General features: G+C 38.7%; 3 protein-coding genes across 3 annotated transcripts; 1 reads left to right on the top strand and 2 right to left on the bottom strand.

The window, feature by feature from the left end:
- Positions 1-221: 221 nt before the first annotated feature.
- LOC138588483 (NFU1 iron-sulfur cluster scaffold homolog, mitochondrial) lies at positions 222-3,926 on the bottom strand. The gene is made up of 8 exons (XM_069658629.1): positions 3,856-3,926; positions 3,228-3,328; positions 2,979-3,114; positions 2,321-2,387; positions 2,107-2,218; positions 1,681-1,744; positions 1,252-1,426; positions 222-937 (listed from the first exon to the last, which is right to left on the bottom strand). Exons 1-8 carry the CDS (start codon positions 3,918-3,920, stop codon positions 869-871), a joined length of 789 nt encoding a protein of 262 aa, XP_069514730.1. The 5' UTR covers positions 3,921-3,926; the 3' UTR covers positions 222-868.
- Positions 3,927-5,452: 1,526 nt separating this feature from the next.
- On the top strand, positions 5,453-10,215 carry LOC138588668 (transmembrane protein 150A). Its single transcript, XM_069658902.1, has 7 exons — positions 5,453-5,723; positions 7,531-7,578; positions 7,666-7,725; positions 7,809-7,876; positions 7,957-8,087; positions 8,779-8,956; positions 9,514-10,215. The coding sequence occupies exons 1-7, from the start codon at positions 5,659-5,661 to the stop codon at positions 9,705-9,707; spliced, it is 744 nt and encodes a 247-aa protein (XP_069515003.1). The 5' UTR covers positions 5,453-5,658; the 3' UTR covers positions 9,708-10,215.
- Positions 10,216-11,818: 1,603 nt separating this feature from the next.
- Positions 11,819-22,650, bottom strand: eif4e1c (eukaryotic translation initiation factor 4E family member 1c). Its single transcript, XM_069658437.1, has 7 exons — positions 22,590-22,650; positions 20,946-21,031; positions 14,713-14,808; positions 13,529-13,592; positions 13,320-13,433; positions 13,054-13,193; positions 11,819-12,944 (listed from the first exon to the last, which is right to left on the bottom strand). The coding sequence occupies exons 1-7, from the start codon at positions 22,605-22,607 to the stop codon at positions 12,830-12,832; spliced, it is 633 nt and encodes a 210-aa protein (XP_069514538.1). The 5' UTR covers positions 22,608-22,650; the 3' UTR covers positions 11,819-12,829.
- Positions 22,651-25,577: the final 2,927 nt, after the last annotated feature.

The raw sequence follows: 25,577 nt of genomic DNA, 5'->3' as shown, positions 1-25,577 counted from the left end.
ACTTTTTTATTGTATATTTCACTTAAATAATTTGTCTTGTATTTCTCGTTTTAGTACTGTAACTTTGGAGCAACTTGTCACATGCATTTCCTTCGGGATTAATAAAGTTCTATTCTATTTATCATCTATCATTTGCTTATGTTCCTGTTGCAAGTGTATGCCCATGTGAGTAGTCATTCACTCTTTTTTTGAGATTAAAAAGCAGAGTCAACAACAAAGAATTGCTTTCAAACTTTGATTGATTTGATACAGTATATCTTAGGTGGAGCACAAAGCAGATAGATATAGCATACAGATATTATAGAACTTGAGACAGTCAATCTACTTCCGCGTAATGAATAATGGTAGCCTAAACAATATTTTTAATATATTGCAGATGATGCATTAACAAGAAAAAAAAAAGATTTTCTTTTGTTTCAGTTGGTAAGTGGCATCAACAACTGGAATACTTGATCAAATCATCATTCTGCATGACCATGGGCATTGTCAAAAACTTTCATAATAACCTCATTCTATGAAAATATTCTTCCAAAATATACAATATTTATACGAAATAAATACATCAAAACATTTACAACCATCAGAGCAGAGCATTTAGAGGGGTTAGAAGAATGACACTAATTTTTGGATACAGGAATTTCCTGCATCTCCTTTTTTTGTAACAGGGGAATACAGTATGTACATACAAATTACAGCTTGAACTTTAAACAGTAGATTGAGTGCAAACAAATAGCAGGTGTTATTTTCTCACTTCATTCTTATAATTGCTGAGAGGTTACTAGTGGAAATAACATATGGCTGTGTTTTTACACAGTGGAACATAATTCTCTTCTAGTACAATCCCTAAGTGTGTTGGTCGAGGAAGTTTTTAGTCCTGTAATTTGCGTTCCAGCTCTGAGAAAACCTTTGCGTTGATTTCATCCACTTCATCTTCCACCTGGGTAATACAAGAATTGACAAAATGTTAAATGTGAGATAACATTCTGTGAAGACATTTCACCATCCTATCTATCCTGGAAAATATCGGACACAGTTTAGTATTAAATGGATATTCAAATAGTACTTTCATTCCTTCATTCTCAGCACCCATCGATAAAAAAAACATGATGGGGTCGCACCACAATTTTCTGTTTATGAGGATTAAAATAGATATTCAACAATATAAACAACAGTAAAGCGTGTTCTCTAAAAAAAGCTGGCACAAATCTGCTAATTTATCTATCTTACATAAAAATGTATCTTGATAATCACCTGCTCGACATTGTCCACTTCTGGGATATAAAACTGCATCATGTTCTGAATGCCGTTCCTCAGGGTGACTGTAGAGCTGGGACAACCTGTGCAGGAACCAACCAGCTTCAGCTTGACCGTACCATCCTCAAATCCCTTAAAGATGACATCACCTCCATCCTCCTGCACTGTGGGTCTTGTGAGTGAACAGGAACATATCAGTTAGGACAGAACAAAGCAGCACAAAAGACACTGATTAAACCTATTATCTCAGTACAGTGCTCTCTTACTACACGGTGAGCATCTTTGGTATGAGCGATGCGTAGAGCAGTATCAAAGGAAATATTTAATCAGGATTGAAAGCCATAAACTATCCAGTAGTGAGATATGCTAACTGAAACAGACAAAGAAATTATTTCCAAATGTCTCTTGAGGTTACCAGCTTTGTACCTGATTCTGGTGTCCAGAAGCTCCTTAATCATAGACACAATATCATCATCATCTTCAGAATGACCTACAATGAAGAAACATTTCAGCGTGCGTATATTTACACAATGTGCATTAAATCAGCTGCATTATACGGCATTCACATGGATTCAGGGATACGGTGAACAGCAGACGGACAACACAGTCCGACAGAGGCAAAACAGCATAACAAAACATGCATTATATATTAATTGAGGAATGTTGTCTATTTTGTTGTCTACAAATATTGTGATAAAATATATTCAGTAAAATTATTTATTTTTAAAGCTATAAAACGTTAAATATTCCTGCTCTTGTGCACTAAAATGACATCTGGTTTGCCATCTGCCTGAATCCATGTGGAAGTAGCATAACTCCAAGATGATTTATATGAGCAGGCTGCAAACTTACTGCTCTCGTGGTGCACTGCCCCTACTGTTATCGGATCACCACTCTCAAAGAACTTATCAATGGCCTCCAAAGCATGACGCTTAATGTCCGTCCATTCCACATCCTCATCTGTCTGATAGGAAAACAAAGATCTCATGTGCTGTCTCACAAAAAAAACAGACTTCATACGAGTGGAATCACAGAGACAATTTGTAGGAGTACGTTTATCACTTACTTTAGTGACTGTGATGAAGTCAGGGCCAAAGAACACACTTTTTACTCCTTCAATTTCAAACAGATCCCTGAAAGAAACATGTTATCATGTTTCTTGTCAAAAAACATGTACAAGATAAAATTGGCAGCATTCAGTCTGTGTTCATCTATCTTTTAGTGATAAGAACATCCACTTGTGACAGCTTTTATCAAGTGAGTTACAAATGACTGTACTTTTCTAAATGATGCATTCGTTTCTGTTAGGAAGAGACAAAAAGTATTAGCAAATAAAACATGATGTCTACACAATGCATTCATTCAGAAAGTCATTCACTGAGTGTCATTTGCAAATCTGTCACTTGCGCTGCATGAACTCTACTTTCAAGAATTCCCTGTACTGTCAGAAACAGAAGAAAGCTGTTTGCAATTCACAATCTCTTTTTCTGATTTCAATTAAGCTCCATATGAAAATGAATTGTGCTTCCCTCAGTTTCTCGTGTTATGATTTCTACCCATGACATACACACATCTTTGAACAACCATTTCTTTTCCTGAGTCTAAAACTGTGATTAAGATGTCTGCCTCCCAAATGGGGAAGCCCCGTGGCAGAGTGCCTTTAAAAAATCTGTTTCATAAAATTAGAAAGAGTAGAAAAAACACAAATCAAAATTTGACACAACCTGGCTAAAGATGAACACTCAGCAGAGCTCGGTGAGGGAAAGTCAAGCGTCCCACTTCCTAGGACAGATTTACCAGGGAGAAACTTCAAGCTTCTGGGGTTTGGAGTGTCTTGAGTCTGGATTGCCAGGTGTCTTACTAAAAGAGAATGCAAACAACTATTTTGATCAAAGTTTTATGGGTCATTTTTTCACTAAGCATTATAAGAACAAGATTACATCTATAAGGATGTCAAAATAAAGGTTTCTCACTTGAGAAGTGTGTGGTTCCTGTCCCTGGCCGAGGCTGAACTTTCCTGAAGCTCTGGGTCGTGTACTGTGAGTGGTACGAGCTTCTGGTCTTGTCTTGAAACCTTCAAACGTAAAGAATATTAGACAATGTGTGAATCAACACTGGACTTTCATTCATATCTTAAGGCAGGATGAAAGTAAAGTGGATTTGTGACTGAAACTAACGCCAGCAAATCTTTACAGTAGCTTTGAGACAAAGGGATAATCTGGATACAGAATCAAAAAGGCTTTATTATTTTAATGACAATAAACTTCACACTCCAAGCTAGCTAATGTTAGCTGCTACAGTTACATGCTTAGGACCGGGTAATGCCATCAGGAGTATTAAATGACGATAAAAATGGAAAATATCCGACCCAACTGTTTCGAATGTTCGACTTACAGAATGTTGGCATTAGAATGACAAACCGTTATCTAACGTTTGTGTCGCAGTTAACCGGAAGCTACTGAGCTGTTAGCTAGCTCACATAGTATAACTTAATCACACGTCTGAAAATCAATTTAATGCTTCACGAAAGAATAACAACTTCTAACATTAGCGGTACGAAATGTGTACAAAACTCTGTGTCAAAACCGGAAAGGTTCAAACCTAAAACTAGCCGTGTTTCTGGTCCGCAGCAACTGGCGAAGTCCCCATCTCATGTGCGCCGCCATTTTGTTTGTTTTGGAAATGAGGACCTCATGTGGTAGACAGCGCCTAATCCTGAGCTGGTGTGTCATGGTCTGAGTCTGAGACTGATCTTTTTTAGTCAATTTCCTGCTCTAAACAACTGATCTAATGTGATGGTTGTAAGAGACAAATGAAGTTAAATGTTAATACGCTAATTGTTCAGTAATAACACTGAACTCACTGATCATTGTGTGGATGTTTAGTTAAAGCTGGTTATGAATAGGACTGAAGTTAATTCTGATCACTCTACATGACCTACAAAAGCAAACCACACCATCAGCGACAAGATTGATTATTTCTATATAGTTAGTTTTATTCCTGAAATACTGGTGGGGGGGTAGGCGCCAGATGAAGTGATTAACTGCAGGCTGCCTTTGCTGCCTTACATTTCCCAGGGCAAAGATTTTAAGTGAGTGATACATATTTGTAAAAAATTCACCAATTAAGCATGTACAGGACAAAATCAGCAAAGAGATAAGGGGTATGCTTTGTCCAAAGGGGGTGCCAAAATCAACACAAACTGAAAGTTCCCCACAGGAGCTTTAATGATAGCCTACCTACTAGCCAATAGCTATTTTTATTGTATTCTCCTTACAAATATGTAGGTTATCTAGGTTTTTTTTCTCTAATAAAATCTCTAGAGACACACAATGCAGTGGTGGAAGATGTAGTGAGTGATCATTTGCTTTATTATTACAGGTAGACCACTTCATTAGAAGTTCAGTAGTTTAATATTTTATTGCAAGACAATACATTTTATTACATTTTATATAATCTTGAACTGCAACGTAACTATTTCCGTGTCTTTATTTTACTTGATAATTTATCTAGCCTATTTATATTATTGTATTTTGTATGTCATACCTTGTGTTTTCCTTTTAACTGACTTTGAGCGGGTTCGTCACAAAAGGCATAAAGAAATAAATAATTTTACTTTACAGGGGAGTGTGTTTTTAACTGTGCATATGACAATAAATGCTTTGACTTGACTACTGAATATAGTTTAAAAATGTAGTGGAATAGCCTAGACAATAAAATATTTCCAGCAAAAATGTGGTATAAATATGGTAGTATAAATATAAAGAAGTGTAAAATAGAAATTCAAGTACCTCAAAACTGTACTTATTGGTATAAAGGTACCAACCCCCAAGTGGATGACAGACATTTTTAAAGCATTCCTTACATTACAGTAATACAAAACTATTTTGTTGTCCAGCCTGATATTTATCAGTAGGAGCCTTGAATTCAGTCAGACATAAAAACACACATGTTTTAAGACTGTATGTTTCAAGTCCATGGTCTAACCAAACTGTGCAGTTGTTTAAGTTGGAACATAAAGGTGAGGTCTGTTTGGTATAAAACAAACAATGTTACAGCTTCAAGAAGGCCAACCCTATGTTTCCCAACAGTTGTTCTGACAGGGCAAGGTGGTGCTTTGAAGGAGTGGCCGAGGAAGAGCGACTCTTGCATAAAAGCAGGGCTGTTCTCTGGATGGTTGAGGACTATAACTCACTTCAACAGCGCTGCTGTCTGCTTGAAGAACCTGAAATACACTTTTATCACACAGGGTTAGAACTTTATTTCCTGTTGGAGTATTTGCTTTGCATTGTAGGCATGATGCTGACTTTATAAGGAGTCTCTGAACCCGTGAAGAAGAGTGTTTTGAAGACACCTGGACTTAAGGAGTCTGTTTTAATTTCTTGTTTTCCTAACCGCCAAGACATGGTGCTCTGGATTATCTTCCCCATCACCCTCTCCCTGGTGTCTTTCATCGGAACATGGAGCGTGTAAGTTTACTACAAATTCACTCTTTGTACACTCTGGTGAAACTATCAGAGCATTTGTTTTTACAACCTTTACTCTGCCTCTGTCTGTGTGCTGCCATGCAAATACAGAGTGTACATCAGTTTTACCAGGTTAAAATTCTTAAATAGTTTATAAAGACATCTTTCCATCGGTGTTATGTACGTCTGAAAGATTTAGACATGATCATGAAGTGCTTATTTTGTTTCTTGAAGATGCCACTTTTGATACACAGGATAGCAACAACACAGCAGAACAAGTTTATGATTATCAAGATCTGTTAATATGTATTGGTTTTGCTCAGAACATTGAGATTCCTGTAGTATTACTGATAACACTCAGCCTTGAACAGGAAGTGATGAGATCACATTATACCTTATACACTGGCAGATGTCCTTTTCACCTGTATTTAATTCTAATATTAAGCTCTATGTAATCTGAGTAAAAGTGTCATATCAGAGCAGCATTTGAATTTCAAAGCACAAGGCAAACTTAGCTGTTACCTTCACTTACATATTATGCAAATGCAACAGAATGCCTTGAACTATGTGATCTGGCTAGTTTTGTCTGAGGCGAGGCGTGTGTCAGGGGAATATATTGTTCAAAAACCTGCTCCATCAACTGAAATATGCATACCTGTAAATCTAGTTACTATTCATTGTTGATTATTCAGCTCTGTTAGTCATTAGTAGTTTCCCATGTTTCTCCATTCTTCTTTGAGTGTTTAAATGAGTATGTTATAGTGACACATATGTTTCATGATGTAAATAGGTTGACAATTTAGTAATCCATTGTGGTTTTTGGCTAATTGGAGGAGCTCATTCCTTAGTCTGTCTGTCATTCAGTCAGGTGTTCTTTTCTTTTGTCTTTTCAGTGTAAGATAAATGTGTGCTGGTTTATTGATTAATCACCATTACAGTATTATTCTCATTGTTATTATGGTTGTTTTGCTGCTGTTATGGACTTTATAAAGTAAAAAAAAAAGATATATTTACCATCCTATAAAACGAACTATTGCTATAGTAAACATTAAAGTGCTGATAATAACTTTTTTATTCTGTCTTTTCAATGTGAAATATACTATGTGGGCTTGTTTATTGATCAATAGACATGATAATCAAATGATTTAAGCTTAGCAGGGAATCACTTTTCTTCTACACATGGTTATTTTATTACTGCTATAGACTTCATGGAGATAAAAATATATTTAAGGATTCAATTAGCTTTTTTTTCTTATCATTTCTGAGAATGTTAGTGCATGAAAAAGGAAAAAATAGGTAGTCAGGTTTAAAATAACACAATAAAAATAGAATACAACAATATTATAATATAAAAACTTTACATTTGATTAGAAAAACTATAAACACTGTGTAAAAAGAGAGACTTAACATTAAATAAAACTTTACTTTAAATATGTAGAAATACGGAGTAAGGATATGAGTAAGGGGAGAACACTTGGCCAAGTGACCTCAATTGCACATTCCGGTTAACATTACCAGAATACAGGTAGCAGCATACAATAGATTTAACAATAACCATGTTAGAAAAAAACGGTTAGCAGCATTGGTATATATATTAATGCTCTAGCAAATCATCTGAGACTGAACAAGAATGTGACGTTAAAAAAACGCTTTTATTCTGAAAAGGTGGAAGATAATGCGTTTTAGATTCTGTATTACGACCATCAGTAATACAAAACTATAAAGCAACATTAATTCATATCAAACCAAAACGTTAATATTAAGTATTAAATAGTGTTGCTTTAGTTTGTCTTTCGTTTTATATTTCCAGATATGGCATCGCTCTCTCCAACAATCACGTGTGCTCTCTCAGTGACTGGTGAGTTGTGTCTCATGGATAGTTTATAGTTGACCATCAGCTTTTGAATCTGGCAGATTATCCACAACCTCATTCATTTGTTTTCAGGGGCGGCGATAACTACTGTAAGGGGAATGAGACTGAATGTTGTCTTGCCCCTACTATAAGGTGAGAATGCAGCTCAGTTACCTTTTGATTAATGATAATCAAACTGTTGAAAACAATTGATTTAATGTGGGATTTGATTGCAGCTCAAGTGGAACACATGCACCAGAAAATTCACTTTTTACAGCCACAATCAACGCTGGAGCCTTTATGTGTGAGTTAACCTGCTAAAGGCCGAACACATTATTCACCCAAGAGTGATATGTTTAATACCAACTGTGATCTTCTCTTCAGTCCTGCTGTTCTGTATACTCCACCACGCACACATTATGGAGAAACATTCATGTCATATCATGGTGAGCAAGATTGCACTGGTCTTCGGTGTAGTGGCATCCATGGGGGCATTTGTAGCCGGAAACTGCAATGTAAGTACAATAAGTCTCACTGAATGTGTTCAAATAAGTTAAATGTGTAGCTTTAGATTGCTGCATTTGACCTAAAATGTCAAGGAGCTCTTATATTTAAACCATGAACGTCTTCATAGTGTAACAATAAAACTGCCTTGATTTGCACCTGTGCGGAAACAGCAAACAAAGGTAAGGTAACTATTTGTTTTATGTCGCCTGTAATTATTAAGCACACATGTACTTGCCAAAGTTTGTACAACTCTTTCACTGATTTTTACATATGAAGGGTTAGTTTAGTTAGTTTTTATTCGACCGATATTAAGTGTAAGGACCAATATCAACATCAGCACGGCAGTATATCCCCCTTTTTACGTACATACCAGTCAAGCAGCTGTTTCCGGCATCATAAACCAAATGTCAATATTTTGTTACCATGTACAGACGTCACCAGACCATAAAACCAGTTGACAGGAGTAAAAGAGAACAAGTTACTGTTGATTTTTATCTGACAACAATGTACGTGAGGACATTCCTCATCAAAATCTTTATTAAAGTCTCCCCAATTAAAACTGCAATTTGTTACCTTCTAATTATCTGGTGTCATTCCAGCAACAGGAGGTTCAGATGTTCAGTTTTCGCATCCAAACATCCATAAATGTTTAAAAAACTCAGCCTTGATTTCAACCATCTATTCATCTGTCCTCCACAGCCCAGTTACCTGGCCATCCTGCACTACTTTGGAGCTGCCATCAGCTTCACGTGCATCTGCTTCTACTCTGTCCTGCTCACCTGGCTGACGGGGAAATGTTCGCTTTCGGGTTATGAGAAGGTTCTTCAACCGTTACGCATCATCTCTACTGTGGTTCAAGCCATCGTAACAATGTGCCGTATCCTTTTGTTTTCTTAAAGCTGAATTTTCGGTCTATTTGGGTGCTTAAGTATTCAAAACTCAACATTTTGTGCATAAGTTATGACCAATTATGCGGTTGTTGTCGCTGGATGGTGGATGGAACATTTGTCTGGTTTGACTGGAAACAGGACAGTCAGCAGTGTCGCTTAAGTTTCCCTCTCCAGCTGCTCTTAAGCACTACAGGCCCTTTGTGCCGTATGGATCCAGTCTGCTGCTTTGTTTACAAAGTGGGACAGGCCACATTTCAGACGTAAGACAAATGATTGGCATATTTAACTACATCAATCTTTAACCAGTTATTTCCTGTCATTTAACAATCTTACTTCCTGGTGCTACACAGGGATAAAACTGGAGTCATGTAGTGGAGCAGTTTAGGGTCAAGGTCCCCGACTCTGAAGTCGCAGAAGTCAAAAGGTTATTAAGGATCCGTTTTGCAGTCTACATAAGCAAGAAGGTTGTGTGCTGTGTAAACCTGTAGCACATAAAAAATGCTGCCACTATCTCTCCATACATCCTTAACTCAAAACCCTCCAGATATCATCTTGTTTACCCAGGACGAGTACTTCTACATCCACTTGTCCGCTTTATTCGAGTGGATGCTCAGCCTCAACCTGGAGCTGTTTGAGCTCAGCTACGCCGTGGAGTTCTGCTTCTTCTCGTCCTACATGATTTCAAACCTGCTGACCAAACGGGAGGAAGAAAAGCCTTTGATGCTGACCTTGTCGTGATATCAGGCCGCCAGGGTCCAGCATGTGGGCGGAGAGGATGGACTGAATAGGACATCTGTGGGGACAGTGGCTGGACCCTGGCTGGAGGACTAATATTGTTTTCTATACTCTACATGGATGGATTTATAGCTGTTTATGGATTTTGACACCTTAAATCCCACCCTCTACTGATGTTTAAAATTGTAGGTTTTCTTCACAGTGAATTTCTGTTATTAAAAATATTTATTTCAACAAAGTAACTTGTACAGCAAATGAACAAAACACAGAATTTGTATTTTTTTTGCTGAAGGCACATTGCTGCTCTGCCAACAGAACAATGAACCTGAGGTGTCTTATAGTCCTTATTTGTTTTTTTGTGCAATGATTGATGGTTATGACATATTAACATAATCAAATTTGTCATTATGGAAGCTAATAAGGAGCACAAATGATGTAAATGTCACGTGTAAGCGTATCGATGAGGTTCTTTAACGGATCCAGCACTTGTAAATAACTTAACTTTAATAAAGTCACCCTTAAAAGTCTGGTTGTTCTGCTGATAGACATATTTGAGTTTGAGGCTCCAGCAGCAGGGTGGAGGATGTTGCAATACACCCATTGAGACATTTTAAGCCCCTGTGACGTAAGCAGATCCTGTTAGACTGGATGACTCATAGTGAGTGACATTCAGACAGTTTTGACTTTCACAGTATGTACTGAGTACAAGGACGTAGATGCCTGAAAAAAAAAAAAAGTGACAGATCCAGAAGAGTTAGCTCAGTCAGGCAGAGAAGAGAGGGTGTTGTCGGTTTCTTTCCAATAAAGCGTTTTGAGGTGTGGACTGTTTACAGGTATTTACGTGTGTAAGACAAACTGGAGTGATGATTTTGTAGTGTATTGTCCCAACGAAATCATTTTATGTCACTACATTAATACAGTTCTTTGGGCCAAAGGGAGAACAACCTTAGATATTTCAAGTAGCAGATTTTTGTGGTTTGAAGGGGGCGTGGCTTACTGGAAAAGAGGTGATGCCACATACCTCTACCTTCAGTTAACAGCATGAGAGAGCACTGAATGTTTTAAGCGTTGTTATACAGCAGAGGATACTTTTATAAGGTTTAAATAATGTCAGGCATGAGGTTTATGGATATGGACAAAACCAAGTCGTGTTTATGGAAGTGTCCCCACTGTTGTAGTTTCTAAATGGGAGTTGTAGTTTTTTAACTGCTCACAAAGTAATTGTTTACCTTGTTAAAATGAAATCATTTTTTTCTACCAATTGAAGTGGTAAAATCAGATTTCTCTTCTAATATATAACTGAAACTCTTCTGAACAGTGATGAAAGAGGAGTTACAAAAGTTAGCGCAACAACTGAGGTTAGCTACATGATGCAAAGACTTGGGCTCTCTATTAGACCAGCTCATTTTGAGAGTGTTTATCTCTTAGGAGGTGCTTGTTCCAAACTGTTGCTATTTCTTATTAGGTTATAAATATTTAATGTCATGGAGAAACATATAGAGCATGTATACTATCTTTATGTTTTCAGGGGCTTTAAAACAGCTGTTATTAACGCAGTCATTAGATTATGAGTGTACCACATAATGTGAAAGTTTTTTGTTTTTTTGGAGTGATGATCCTACAGAGAAATACCACCTGAGCTTTCAGCTAAATAAGCATTTGGTATATTATGGAAACCCTTAGCCGACATGAATCCAAATGTATTAACTCTGTTTTCCTGCTCTAACAAGTGAATTTCAGGTTGTTTTCAGGCTGCACAGACCACGACATGCAATGCTGCCATTGCCCACACTAATGAGGTAAGTTAAGCCTGTTTCTATGTTTGTTTTGTGCTTTTGCAACTCTGAAGATACGAGTTATGATCACCTGATGTTGACGTGGTGCAGCTTTGTTCTAATAATGAGATAAATAAGTCGAGATCACGAGAAACCAAGCGGTAATTACTCATTATAACGGAGTACATAAAATGAATGGATGCATGTCCGCTTAGGGCTTTCGTAGTATATTCCAATAGTGTTTGCAACTTGTTTCTGTTGCCCCTCAGTTTTCCATGATTCATTGCTACACTTTCCTACCGTGAAACCGAACATCTTCACAAAACGAGACATCATTGCTCTGGTTTTAATGCAAAGCACTTAACCTTTACTCGAAAGAAGGTAATATACATCCTGGAATTACAGATAATAAAGATACATTATGAGCAAACTCATTTCACAATGAATATCATCTTTCCTTTGCATCAACCAAGAGAGGAGTGTGACATTATCTACAGTTTTTGTTAGGAAGAAAACAGTGAAAAGCACACCTAATTCTGTCAGAATCTTTACTGTATAGTACACTGTAAAAAATGTAACCTATATGCAGTAGTCCACATTTTTAACCTTAAACAAAATAAGAAAAAAAATCAAATTGAAAAAACACAAGTGTCATGGTTTTCTTTCAACTAAGTAACTGCAATGCATACATTATAAATAAATGTAAGGGGAAGAAAAAAAGTTCAAAAAGTACTACAAGCAATATTCCACAATTCCAGCGTGGCTGAAACAACAAGTGGCCTTAAATCTACACGTTGGAGTGTGACCGCGGCTTTTACACACCTTTAAGATACTGTATGCATCATGCGTAACACTTCCGGGAAAAACCAAGTTAAAATTGCCCTTAAAATTTGTTCAGTGAGAGGATCAAGTTGCGTACCGTCTTTTCCTGTGAGGTGAGAACACTGTTTGTAAGGAGTGAGAACTCAACATGAGAAAAACACAAAGCGGTCAAGTTAAGAAACGTGTGTTTTTGTAACTCCAAGCCATTAAGTAGTGAAAAAAAGCTTGTTCTTAGCTAAGTTAAGGGAGGTCTCCGGCATTAATCACAGAACTCTTCAACTCTAAAAGCAAATCATTTGTGTTCTCAAACTCTTCTGTAAGACAACCTTATTTTTGACTATCACCCCGCTAATTTCTCCTGTCGGGGGAAGCTCTGACTGTACACACTATGAACAATTCTCTCTTTAATAAAAGGAAAAGACTCTATAGTAGTCGACAACTCTGAAATTATTATTGTGATGATGCAGTTTGGTAATTGTTTAAATCTACAGCAAGTTGAAATGGGGAGTGGTGGTGGTGGTGGTGGGTTCAAACTGAGTACATGTTCTTGGTGGTGGATCCGCTCTTGCTGGATGTGTCGTCATGTGACTGGTAGCCGATAATGGCTTTGGTGGGGATGCTCAGACGCTCTTTATAAAGTTGACTGTGGAAAGAGAATAATGATAACTTAGCGTCGCCATCTAGTGGTCGGTCACAGTAAGCAAACCATGTGATCTTTTCATCACGTGCGTCTGTTCTTATTGACAGCTCACCCTATCGTCATGATGGCGTCCCTGTTTTGGCAGTTGCTCGTCCAGATGGATATTTTGTCACCTTTAGGTCTGACGTTGACCACGGCTCCACACACATCTTCACTCGCCTCGTCAAACGACTCACCGACTAAACACAAGAGCTGCAAAACACACAAAACGTCACATTACATGAATCATAGTGTTCCCTTTTTATCATGCATCCCAAACTCGATATTATTGTTTATCTCTGCTTTGCCCAGCTGCTCCATGAAAAACAGTCGTCGTACCGTCTCCATCCAGTAGCGGTCAAGGTCATTATGTCTCTGTTGTTTATTGAGAGTCATCAGCCATCGACCCCCCAGCTTGTTCCTGTCGTCCTCCCACATCGGCTTGATCCCATCCTTAAATACACACAGAGAAAAAGATGTTCAACAAATTTTAACTTTGCTGCTAAAATGAGTCGATTTTTACGTGCAACAAACTCTTAAAACCTTACCTTAAATAAACAATAATCGCAGCCAAAGCCAAGTTTGCTAGGTTGCTGTATGTGGTTGTATAATCTGTAACAAACACAGAATAGTGTTGACAAAGACAATACCAGCTTCATTTACCATCAAACAATTCAACATTACTTTGACGCTGATTAAGTGCTACATATCAAACCTCTTTAACACAAGCAAATAACTCTAAGTGCTGCTGTGTGGCGTTAAATGTCACATGTAAAAAGGGGGGACTTTTCTTCGTTATAAGCAGAACATTTTCTTCTTCAAAGCTTTTAGACTTCAACAATTCTTTTTCATATATAGAAGATGACTCTTTCAGTACAGATGCACATTCAGTGAGTGAGCTAAAGACATCAGAAGTATAAACAACGTTATTGCAAGCTAAAGCTACTAGTGATGGGTCATGAATTTCGAATATTCGAATAGTCAGTAATTTATAAAAACTAGAAGAGTTCATGCGAATATTATCTCTTTATAAACACGTTTTCCATTGTTTTTACCAGCGCCTGGTTGTAATGCCATACTCCCACCAGACGGTAGCTATAGCGCATCTGAAAGCTGTTTGCTAACCGCCATTAAAAAACACGAGAAGAAGAAAGCCTGAGTGCTGCGGAACCTGAGAAAAATGCAGAGGCTTCAGCAGCTGCCAGAGAGCCATGTGAGAAACTCTTTCGAAAACAATGAGGACATGTGCAAAAATGCACAGTTTATTATAACTAGGGCTGTCAAAATAACACGTTCATTTTAAGGCGTCAAAAAAATGGATGCACTTTATTATATCCCCGGACCTCATATGTCACTGTGCATCCGTATACGGCAGCTTTAAAAACGGGGTGAGTAATAGTCGAATAGTTTGATAGTCAATAACGAATAGTACTTTTGCTTGAAATGTTTATCCCTAAAAGCTACAATCATGTTACTTTAATGTAGCTTTACACCACGATTTCTCTGTCTGTCCCTCTCCTGCAGTGTTAGAAATTCTGTTCAATAATAGTGATGGTGTTTATCTAAATCTGCAATAGAGCTGTGTTCAGGTAATCTATTCTCTCCTCTAAATGCATCGCTAAGTGAAAGACAAAACTATTTCTGAAAATTACATTCTACTAAAACATTCAGTTTGTAAAACTATAGAGACAAAATCATGATGATAATACAGGAGGAAGTGGAGGAAACTTACGCCCAAAAGTCTTCCACTGTGTCAAACTTGGAAATGAGACGCAGGTTCTCTGTCCAGCTTTTGCTCTTGTCGTTTTTGAAATACCACAGGGCCCATCTGAGAGAGAAGGAGACAGGAATAAAACACTCTGAGTACTCATGAGACCGTGGAGAATGAAGCGGGGACATCACAAACATTTCATCATTTCACAGAAGCTGTCGTTCTTTTCAACCACACAGGAATATTTCCGATAAGTCTCAGCAGAATGAGTGAGTGGATGGATGATGCTTTATTGATCCCCAGAGGGGACATTTGGTTGTTGCAACAGCACATAGACAAGTAGCAAGAAGGCATTATTATGAAAACATAATAATCATAATTGTGATTGACCTGACGGCTGAGGATAGGCAGGAAATATTGGGAGAAGTGAGAGGGGGATGACACGCAGCAAAGGGCTGAGGTCGAACCTGCAGCCGCTGCTATTTTATAACTATTTTTTGCTTTTGAAAATTGTCTGATAGTAACAACACCTCACAGGAGAAACTAATAAGATTAACTGACGAGTTAAAACTTAAAAAGGCGTCCTTAGGGAACTAAGCATATACTGTTGTAGTGTTCTGACAGGACCTGAACATAGCTTAATATATTTTGTTTTTTATATCTTTTTTTTTTGGTTTGTTTTTTTGGCTTTGTGTCACTTTTCTTTTAATGTTCTTAATGCTCTGTTTCTAACTGTGTAAAGCACCTTGACTTGCTTTATGTATGAATGGTGCTCAATAAATGAACTTGCCTTGAGCACTGTAGCCTCTGTATACTGGGCGCCTGCTCTACCCACTGAGCTAAACCAGCACCCCAAACCATCATAACTTAAGCCACGATAGAGCTGTAAGCAATACATTGGTTTGATCCATTAATTGGAATTTATGGCTTAGAGACTTTTATTTGGGTATCAGCACAGTCTCTCCACCGCTTCACATGGCTACTATATTGCCCTATTGTCTTGAGCTGTATGAAACGGTTTGCATTTACAGCATCCGACTTTGAGCGAAGCACTGTCTGCTGTATGGTCTGTCCTAAGTCTGTGGCGACAGCAACTATAAGCAGCAGGACTAATTATTTACAGCATCTCAAACAGAAGCAAAGCAGGAGAGCGGAGAATTGTGTGGCACTGCCAGTTGCACAGGACAGCAGCAGCTCTGAAGCACCTCCTACAAAGCAGGCAACAGAAGCAGCATTAGCTTCACAGTGTATCCCATTTAAGAAGACATACAGATGCGGCGGCGTTTCACGTCACCTGAGATCTTGTGCTAGAAGCCAGTGGTGCTAGCAGTGGTAGTATTTCATAGTACACACAGGAAGCACCTGCTTGCTAGTATGTTACCTTAATGGTCTAGGTTTCTCACTTGAACATACGCAGTCTACATGAAGAGAGATTCTGTTTTTACCACTCACAAACGCAATGAAAGCTGATACGAGCATAATATTTCTTTTGTCTTCCTATGGCTTGAGGAAAAACACTTTTAAATTCTAAATGGAGATCTTATTTTAAGCCAGTCTCCCCCAACCCTAAGCCAGAGTCCTAATAACACAGATATACACCCTATTTCACAACAGCTAGCTACAAAAGCATGCATATCAATGCAAAAGAACAGAGCAAGCCGGCCATCATGAGCACCACAAACGCAGCCTTTGTTTATGACGGCTGCTGTGATTCTTTCATCTACTCCCAGGAGGGGAGGGGCCAGCAGGGTGCAGTGAGAGGACACCAGCTGAACCCTGTGCCCCCCTTCACTAACACAACAGTAACGATCAACCCCACCCATGAGCCATAAACACACGTTACTAAACTGAACAAAGCAGAACCAGAGGGTGAAGCTGTAGTAGAGCCGTGTAGCAAGTCCACAGACGCACATTATTACACAACAGCGTCGCAGAGGCGAGACAGGCGTGACTCCTTTGGTGTTGAACCCAGCTGAGGACACAGCTTGTTTACATGCATTATGGTGGCATGTAAACAAATGTAGCAGACAGTTGGTCAAGTAAAGTGTTGGCTTTATCGAAGGCCCTGATCCTCATAGGCCATGAATTCTGTCGGTCTAATTGAATTTGCAACTCTTCAAGAAGTCTTTATGTCCTAATCCAGTTATCCCGTTTCCTCAGGCGTGGGTGGTGGATTGCATTGCAAAACATAGGTGTAGCTATTTTGGCTGATTGTGGGCTCCTGTTTCGAAATAAAGGCCAAATGGGGAGACTAAACAAGGATCAACAGAGACGCTCAAAGCAGCCTCTGTCTGCCTGAAAACAAAGGCGGAACAGTGAATGAGGAATGCTTTAAGTCTGTGTCTTATAGGGCTGGGCCATATGGCCAAAATCCTTTATCACAATATAGGATATTTCATATCTCGATAACGATATACATCACGATATAGCAAGTTTTCAGGTGATTTAACAAATAATTATTCTATATAAAATAACCACATGGTAACACTTATTTTTTGATACTCCCGTGTGAATTAAATACTAGACAAATAAAAAGTACTGAGTTTCCGTTTCCACTTGTGCTGAGCCTGAGTCCTTTTCTGCACATTAATGTCCATGTTAATAAACAGCGCCTCCCTCTATAGTATGCTCCTGGTTCACTCCCACGTGCAAGGATTAGAACGTAAAGCATCTCAAAATGACGTAAATGCTGTCGTAAAGCACTTCAGCTGCTGGTTTTGTGACATCACGATAGAGACACGTACGATAGACATTTTCATATTGTTTTAACGATATACATTAATCGGCCACTTAATTAGGTACACCTGAAAAATCTAATGTAATCCAATACACCAGCTCAGCCATGAGGTTTGCTTTTATGCTGCCAGTAATGTACAGACTTTTCTAAGCTGTCACAGAGGTGTTTATTCAATGATATTTCAGTGTCACGGTCCTATTTGGTGGAGGGGCTGTACTGAGCTGAATTATATTCAGAGGTGTTCCTAATACTCTGGCCCCCTCATGTTTGTAAACAGGGAGGACAAAGACTTAGAGACACGTCTCAGTATAATTGAGTTCAGTACAACACCACCTTTAACTATGACCTCAGTAATAAACATCATTGAATTTACACACAACAAAAACTAAACTTCATAAAAGCAGAATCCCTGGCAGTGCTGTTGTATTGAACTGCAGGTGTACCTAATGAAGCGGCCGGCGAGTGTATATTGTCATATTGCCCAGCCCAAGTGTCTTATCTAAAAAATAAATGAGGCTAAGTTTGATTTTAAAGATTCTTTTTTTTCTCACTTTTATAAGACAGCGGTGGCAGACAGAAAATATAGCTAATTAAGAGACAGTGTCACATCGTCTCTTCTATAGAGCAGCAAGAGTTAGAAGATTAATTGAATAGTGAATTGAAAGAAAATGAATTGCCAACTAAGTAAAAATGTCAGACGGATGCAGGTTCGGCTTCTTAAATGTGAGGATTTTCTGCTTTTTTGGTCATTAATTACAGTAATTAAAGACTCTTTATGTTTTAGACTGTTGGTTGGACAAAAGAATAAATTTGAAGTAGTACCCCTGTGCTGAGTGAAATTTAAATGAGCATTTATGACACTTGACATCTCATCAACTGTGGAATTGGTCGATTTATGGTGAATATAATTGCTAGATTAACTGATAATAAAAATAATAATCAGTTATACAAAAAAAACAAAACCGTAGGAATTTAGAAAATTATTAGATTTTTGAATGTCCCAAAATAAGTAACATAAGTATTGGCCTTAAAATTCAGTATCAGCCAGGCTATAGCAATTTGGCCAACTGTAGATCATTCTGTCAAACACCAGGGGATCTTGGCATTTTCATTTGATATTTAATTTACAGTATTTTTCCTCCATTTGTGTCTCTTAACAAATGAACAACCATGTCTGAAAATTAAATCTCAGGAACACAGCACTATATAGAAAAATGGCGTTCATCATTTTCAACCATGTACCCGACTGAGCATTTTCTGCAGCATACTTCAGGTTTAAAGAAACTGAACGCGTTTCTTTTAACTTCCTGCAGCTGTTGGTTTCTCTTAATTTCAAAACCACATGAAAATCATGTTACATGACTTTACATGACTTGAAACTCATCATCACGGCTACTTATGTTACAGCCTGGTAATAGAGATGTGCAGGCTGTACTGTTCAAATCCACCTTCACAGAACACAGAGGGATAATAGCCAAACTCCTGACCTTAATTTAAGCAGACAGGTCTCTGCAAGTTATCACATATTAACAAAGTGACATGTCACTCCTTTTGTTCAGACTTCTGATTTAACCCTATATTTTTATTTAATACAATTAATTGTAATGCATTACCCAGAGAAGTGTTATGACTACACGCAGGGAGAAACAGGTAGAAGCTAATAGCTTTAGCTAGGTGTATTTAATAAACTGGTTATTAAGTATATATTTGTAAATACTTCACAACATACAGACTTCCTTACAGAGAAAACTGTTATGAGGCAAGACAGAGGCGACAACGATGGCTCTCTTATGTAGACATCCTTCATTAGGTGTTACAGTGGAAGCATTGCAATGCAACACCCAAGCCGCAGTATGTTATAATATCAGATACCTTATACCAGAATGACAGCACAACATTGGCGCGTATAGAGCAGCAGACACGGACAACCTTGATCTCTGAGGCTGGGCTGAACAAGCAGAATGGTCTAGAAGTGACTTACCAAGTGAACTACTCAGCATTTACTAAACCAACTGTACAATGCTCCTGAATAGGTCCTCACCAGCACACAAATGTGATAACATTTCCAAAAGAACAATAGTGCACAACAATTGCAACACCAACATGCAGAGCAGGAAGCAGAATCTTTCATACTGGGCTTCTGGTTTAAACTGAGACCGGTTAATCACTCATGATGAGGGTTTTTGTGATTCTTTAGTTTACTATGGCACATATAAAACATCTGCGCATATCCACCAGATATTAAAAAACTCTTTTACAAAAAGTAATTGTTTTAAAACCTGTTAATTAGGTATGCACCGAGACCAGTATTGGGTGGTATTAGAGAGAGTAAAACTACGACGAGTACTGCACCCGAATACCACTTTACGGCTTGGCGTAGTTAAGCAGGTCGGCGGAGAAGTAAAGTAGAGAGTTAAAATGTCAGCAACAGTTGCAGTTTCATCATTATGTCTATTTACTCTGTTACAGTCAGAAAGTGAGGAACATTTGATGAAAATTAAACATGCTTTTAAAGTCATTATGAGAACTGTATTGGTATTATTAAGTACTCATATCGGTACTCTGTATTGGCAAGTACCCAAATGTAAGTACTCGTACTTGGTCTGAAAAAGTGGTATCGGTGCATCCCTACCATTAATACACAACCCGGGTTCAGGGGGCATTTTCCACCCAACACACATCCCCAGAATCACTATGGGGAAGCTATTTAACCATGTGCTCTACTCAGGGAGTATAAAAACAAGGAGTGCCCTTACCTAAACTCTGTGAGGAGAAGGTCGAAGCACTCACGTTAAAATCCCATGTCACTGTCTAACATTTAAGAATATCAAAATGGCCTTTTGGTGTGAGGCAAAGAGCAAGAGCTAAGATGAGGACCCTTCCTCACTAAGAAAAGTCCTACAATGCAAAATAGGGATAATGCGAAATAAATATGTTGACATGGACTGCAATGTACTCTTCTCTCGTGTTTTTTAATGCAACATTGGACTAAAATTAATCTGCATTTTTATGCAATTCTTTCTAGTTTAGACTTGTACTGGTCTTATAAAATTAAGATATCTAAATTCAGGAGAATGTACACACACACCTATTGAGTTTAATTACCTTTGACTTGCTACAAAGTGTAACCTGATGAGCCTAAAAAGTCCTCCATGTTATGTTACATCATTTGTTTGTATAGAAATTGGCCTCAGTCCCAAATTTCTGTCATGCTGCGACTAATATATATTTTACTGTTTATCTTATGTGAACTATTGCAAAAAAGTACAGCAGTGGAGCATGCAAAAAGGGTATAGAAGGATTACAGTATTTGTTGCAAAATTCCAGATAATCTCCACCAACCGTGAAAGTTTAGAAAGGTCACAAATTGCTGTTTACGTGGAAAATTGAATGCTGCAATTTTTGTATCTTGTATCAGAAGCCTGCAGTCTCTGTGAACACAGGCGCCCTTTGGTTGAGATTTCCTGTCAAATACAGCAGCTGTTTTATTTAAACACAGCAGCTGTTTAACTCTCACCTATTTTGCAAGGGGTGCTTGATATACTGCTCAGGATTCGCAACCACTGGGCTCTCAGTCGGTTGATCTTCAGTTTCAGGTGCTTTCTGGGGAGAGACAAACACACAACCACATCAGAAACCTTCTTTAAATACAAGGTACATTGACTCAATATATCAACATCAGTCTAAACCCTGTATGTCCATTAAAGGGCATCATAAAAAGACAGTTACGATTTTATTCAAAGCTATGAGGTGGGAGATGCATTTATATTTTATCAACCTTTTGAAATGAGGCTAGATTTTGCACTGTGGTTAAATGTCAAATTAAGCTGAAACTTATAATCTTGGCGGCACCTTTGTTGATAAATTGGATTCAGATATCCAGACAGTGTCACATGTGTGTCGTCCACGGTTGGCTCCAGTTGTAACTCCTGATTTTACTCGATGACGGTCGCTTTCCTTTTTAGACTGTTTGCCTACATCTGAGCGTTGAATTTTCGATTGTTCAGCCATAGTAGATTACAGTTTACTCACAACACTTTAAGAGACTGGAAAAGCAGCCGCTTAGCTCTGCCTACCCTCTCTGGGGTAGCAGACCAACCACTGCTGGCTGACGGAAAACGCGTCCCTAACTGGGCGCCGCTTGTGATTTTTTTTGTGAAAGTCGCACCAGACACCCAGTCTGTAATACTGCAAATGCAAAGGCTTTCATTGGTGGGGCAAAGGCTCAATCACCATTGTGGTGATGGATAGTGACTTATCAGACATTTATTTAAATGAAAATCTTCGATATTGTTACTTTAATTAGGCCTTCCCCTGGTCTTATAGTCATTATTACAAGTTAGTGACTCTTTTCTTATAACTTGTCCAGATTAATGAAATAAACATTTATCAAAAGTATCTCCCTGATGGGCATCATTTCCACATTACAGTTAGGGGTTTTTCCTAAGGGACAATTTGCTATCATAGACTAATACATGCTAATACAGTCTGAAAGCCCAAATGTTCATTCATACACATTCAGATGCAAATGAAACTAAAGAATATTTTTAAAAGCAGGCTGTTAACTCAGATATTTGTCTTTTCAAGCTCTATTGCGTCAATATTTCTGATCATTATACGTAACAACTCACAAAGAAAAATTGGGGTAAGGTTGGGAACGAATATAAATAAATAATTTACAAATAAGCTGTCGTTTGATTGAGGTTAACATCGCTAGCATTACTTTTAGCAGACATGCTAAGCTAGCTACAAGCTAGACCCACACGTGTCCAGATAATCAGAAATGTAATAAATATAATCATAGTATAAAGATTTTAGGGTATTGGTAGTTGATCAGCTTATGATTTTGTGCCTCATATCAAAGTCGATTAAAACAAATCATTGGTTGGAGTTTGAATGAACGACGTCCAGTCAGTGAGTCCCTCCCTGCCAACAAAGTCAGGCTCAGCCTCATCCATCACATTGCTGTGCATGCTAACGCTAACTGGGATCCACGCGAACTGACACATCTGTTAACGGAAATATAGTAATTTCTTAAAAACAGGAGGTGCCGCTTCAAGGAATAAAGATTACACATTAAAGTCACAAGATATAGTAAAAATGTAGCGAGTTTTCCAAAGAAAATTGGTCGAATTTTTTAGCAATCTCTTGTCTCTCTTACCGGCTCCGATGTCGCCATCTTGACACTAGAAATGTTCTGCCCGTTCAGCGCTTCTGCGTCACACTCCAACCACTCACACTCCTACGGAAGCCGCCTCAGTCCAGTTCAAGGTGGGCGACATCAAAGCAGGTAGTGCTCCTAATAGAAATAACACACTTTAAGCCTAGTATCTCAAACCTTCAAAACTGACAAACTCCAAAATGTTCCAACAGCACATCCTCCTCGTGACTAATCCAGGTGTGGCAGTGTTTGGAGTTGAAGCAGGTATGTACAGACTGAGTTTGTTGAATTGGACTCACCAGACTCATTAACTTTGCTGAAAGACGGGATGAAGCACATGGGCCTACAGTTAGAAATGTACATTTTAGCGAGGGGAAATGTTGATATGTTCTGTTTGAAAAGGTTTTATACACTCTGTCAATTAAATAAACCCGTGTCTGATTGCCGAAATCACAGTGTGATTAAGTACTGAGGATTAGTAATTGTATGTAGAACAAAAAAAACCAGGATTTTCATTAAAGCTCCTGTGAGGAGTTTTTCACTAGTTATGAAACAGACAGAAATGAATTCTGATGACTCTGTATGAAGTACAAAAGCAAACCAGACCATCAGCCACAAGATTAATTATTTCTATATAGTTATTTTTAATTCCTGAAACTGCTGGCGGGGGGTAGGTGTCAGACGAAGCGATTATCTGCACGATGCCTTTGATTAAAGTTTCCTGGGCAGAGATTTAAAGTGAGTGATACATATTACTGTAAAAGAAAGCAGGATTTTTTGTTTAAAACCAGCACTTAAGCACATACAGGACAAAATCAGGAAAGAGATAAGAGGTATGGCTTTGTCCACAGGGGGGTGCCAAATTTGACACAAACCAAAAGTTCTTCATTGGAGCTTTAAATAAACCCATGACTGATAGTTGAAAACACAGTGTTATCTATGGTGATATACTATGTGACATCCCTTATCCCCTTATTTACTATCCCTTATTTCTTACTCCTTTTGTTTTACTAATACGTTTACATAATATAAGTATGTAGGGTTTCTGGTGAAAGATACATCTTGCGGATGCGCTGGGACACATCCTCAGTGATGTGACCTGGGGTCACTGGGTGTTTCGGGTCTTTCAACATCAGACACCCTCGCCCAGGCGACCCGACCGGGGTTGATCAGACCCCGGCCTGTGTCCCAGCAGCGTTTGATCACGGATCTGGCCTCTTGATCCATAGCCACCTTGTGGCTTTCTCTGCGGCTTCAGTTGCAGACCTGATGGCCTTCCTCTTTGCCTCCCCGTTGAGGCCCAGCACCGTGAATACTTTGCAGAGGGACCGCCCTGCAAATCCTCGGCAGCCCACTTCCAGAGGTTCACAGAGAGTTTTCCAGCCTTGCCTCCTGCTCTCGTCCACCAGCTCCTGGTACTTGGCACGCTTCCTCTCATTGGCCTCATCCATATGCTCTTCCCAGGGCACTGTGAGCTCCAGAATGATCAACTGCTTGGTGGACTCTGACACGACGATCATGTCTGGTCGGAGCCGTGTAGATGTTATCCTGGTTGGGAACTTCAACTGTTTGCCAAGATCTACTTCCAGTTGCCAGTCAGTGGCGGAGGTGAGGAGGCCAGACTTCGCCTGTGTTTGCGTGTTGGGCTTCTCTCCGGCTCTGTGGAACCTGATGGTCTTTGGCTTGTGGTGGCCCTTGATGGTGTTGATGGCCGTGGCTGTGCTGTCAGCAACTGCCCTAAGCACCTGGTCGTGGCGCCAGCGATAGCGCCCGTCTCCAAGGGCTTTTGGGCAGCTGCTGAGGAGGTGTTCCAGGGATCCCCGTCCTGGACACTGGGGACAGGATGGTGTTTCTGTTTTGCCCCAGACGTGGAGGTTGGCTGGACTTGGTAGGACGTCGTACACCGCCTGGACTAAAAACTTGATGCGATGGAAGTCTGCTTTCCAGATGTTGGACCAGGTGACCTTCCGTTGCACACACAGTGTTATCTATGGTGATATACTATGTGACATCCCTTATCCCCTTATTTACTATCCCTTATTTCTTACTCCCTTTGTTTTACTAATACATTTACATAATATAAGTATGTAGGGTTTCTAATTGTAACTTGTGGCATTTTCTTTTAACTAAAATGGCCCGACAAAACAAAGGAATCATTTTCCATGTCTGATGATATTGTTTGGTCCTATCAAATCCAATGCTACCACATCTACTTTACCTTAAAATTAGGACAAAAAAAACAAACATACAAAGGATTATGAGAGCTCAAAATTCTACACATGAAAAGCCCACATTACTGTCCTTACACACAGTGATACACACTAACCATATGAGCTCATACAACCACACACATTATAAAGAGTATAAACAGTATGGCCAAATCCCTAAAGTTCAATATTCCCCCACTCTAATTTGAACTGTATTATCTTGGATTAAAGAGACCCCTACAGTACCTATCACTTATTATGTTTCTTTAATTTCCATAATTTAACAGCCTTTCAAGTAATGTCATTTAGATTTATTCAGAGACGGAAAGTCACAAAGAGGCCTAGTTTTGCACAAGTGCTTTATTATAATAGTCAAACAGTTGGACTTCAGTATTTCCATTTTCTGCTACTTCGTTCAGCATAATGAGTGCATTTGGTACTTTCTGTGTATACTGATGACATTACATATGTATGTAATTAAAGATTTGAATACATGTTTTTTACTCGTAACAAGTAGTTTTGCACTTTAGTCTTGCTATTTTTACTTTTGATCTTGTACTTTACTTTTTACATACAAGATTTGAAGACTTCTGGCATTACTGTTATCACTCGGGTGCGGCAGGCTGTTTGGCCATGTCATCTAACATAAAAATGATCCCAATGAGTTCAGTGCAGTCAGTACGACACACTGAAAGCAGTCTTGAAATAATCAATGTAAAAATATGGATAAAACATTTTTCTTTAGTTATCTTTTTTTTTCAAAAAGGCTTGTGCAATGTCT

This window comes from Semicossyphus pulcher, unplaced genomic scaffold (assembly GCF_022749685.1).
Source record: "Semicossyphus pulcher isolate SPU_LCO1_2020_fin unplaced genomic scaffold, fSemPul1.0.p SCAF_12, whole genome shotgun sequence".
Classification (NCBI taxonomy): domain Eukaryota; kingdom Metazoa; phylum Chordata; class Actinopteri; order Labriformes; family Labridae; genus Semicossyphus; species Semicossyphus pulcher.
Note: the sequence above shows the minus strand (reverse complement) of the source record. Positions and strands in the feature narration are given on the sequence as shown.

Bases quoted from the DNA above. Each gene is read 5' to 3' on its own strand.
- LOC138588483 (XM_069658629.1), bottom strand. From the start codon at position 3,920: ATGGCGGCGCACATGAGATGGGGACTTCGCCAGTTGCTGCGGACCAGA. The intron at 3,115-3,227 runs GTGAGAAACCTT...ATTCTCTTTTAG, and splicing joins AGGAACCACACACTTCTCAA to TAAGACACCTGGCAATCCAG. The intron at 2,219-2,320 runs GTAAGTGATAAA...TTTTCCTATCAG, and splicing joins ACTTCATCACAGTCACTAAA to ACAGATGAGGATGTGGAATG.
- LOC138588668 (XM_069658902.1), top strand. From the start codon at position 5,659: ATGGTGCTCTGGATTATCTTCCCCATCACCCTCTCCCTGGTGTCTTTC. The intron at 7,877-7,956 runs GTGAGTTAACCT...TCTTCTCTTCAG, and splicing joins CAACGCTGGAGCCTTTATGT to TCCTGCTGTTCTGTATACTC. The intron at 8,088-8,778 runs GTAAGTACAATA...TGTCCTCCACAG, and splicing joins TTGTAGCCGGAAACTGCAAT to CCCAGTTACCTGGCCATCCT.
- eif4e1c (XM_069658437.1), bottom strand. The intron at 13,593-14,712 runs GTAAGTTTCCTC...TGTTTGTTACAG, and splicing joins ACAGTGGAAGACTTTTGGGC to ATTATACAACCACATACAGC. The intron at 13,194-13,319 runs GTACGACGACTG...TGTGTTTTGCAG, and splicing joins ACCGCTACTGGATGGAGACG to CTCTTGTGTTTAGTCGGTGA.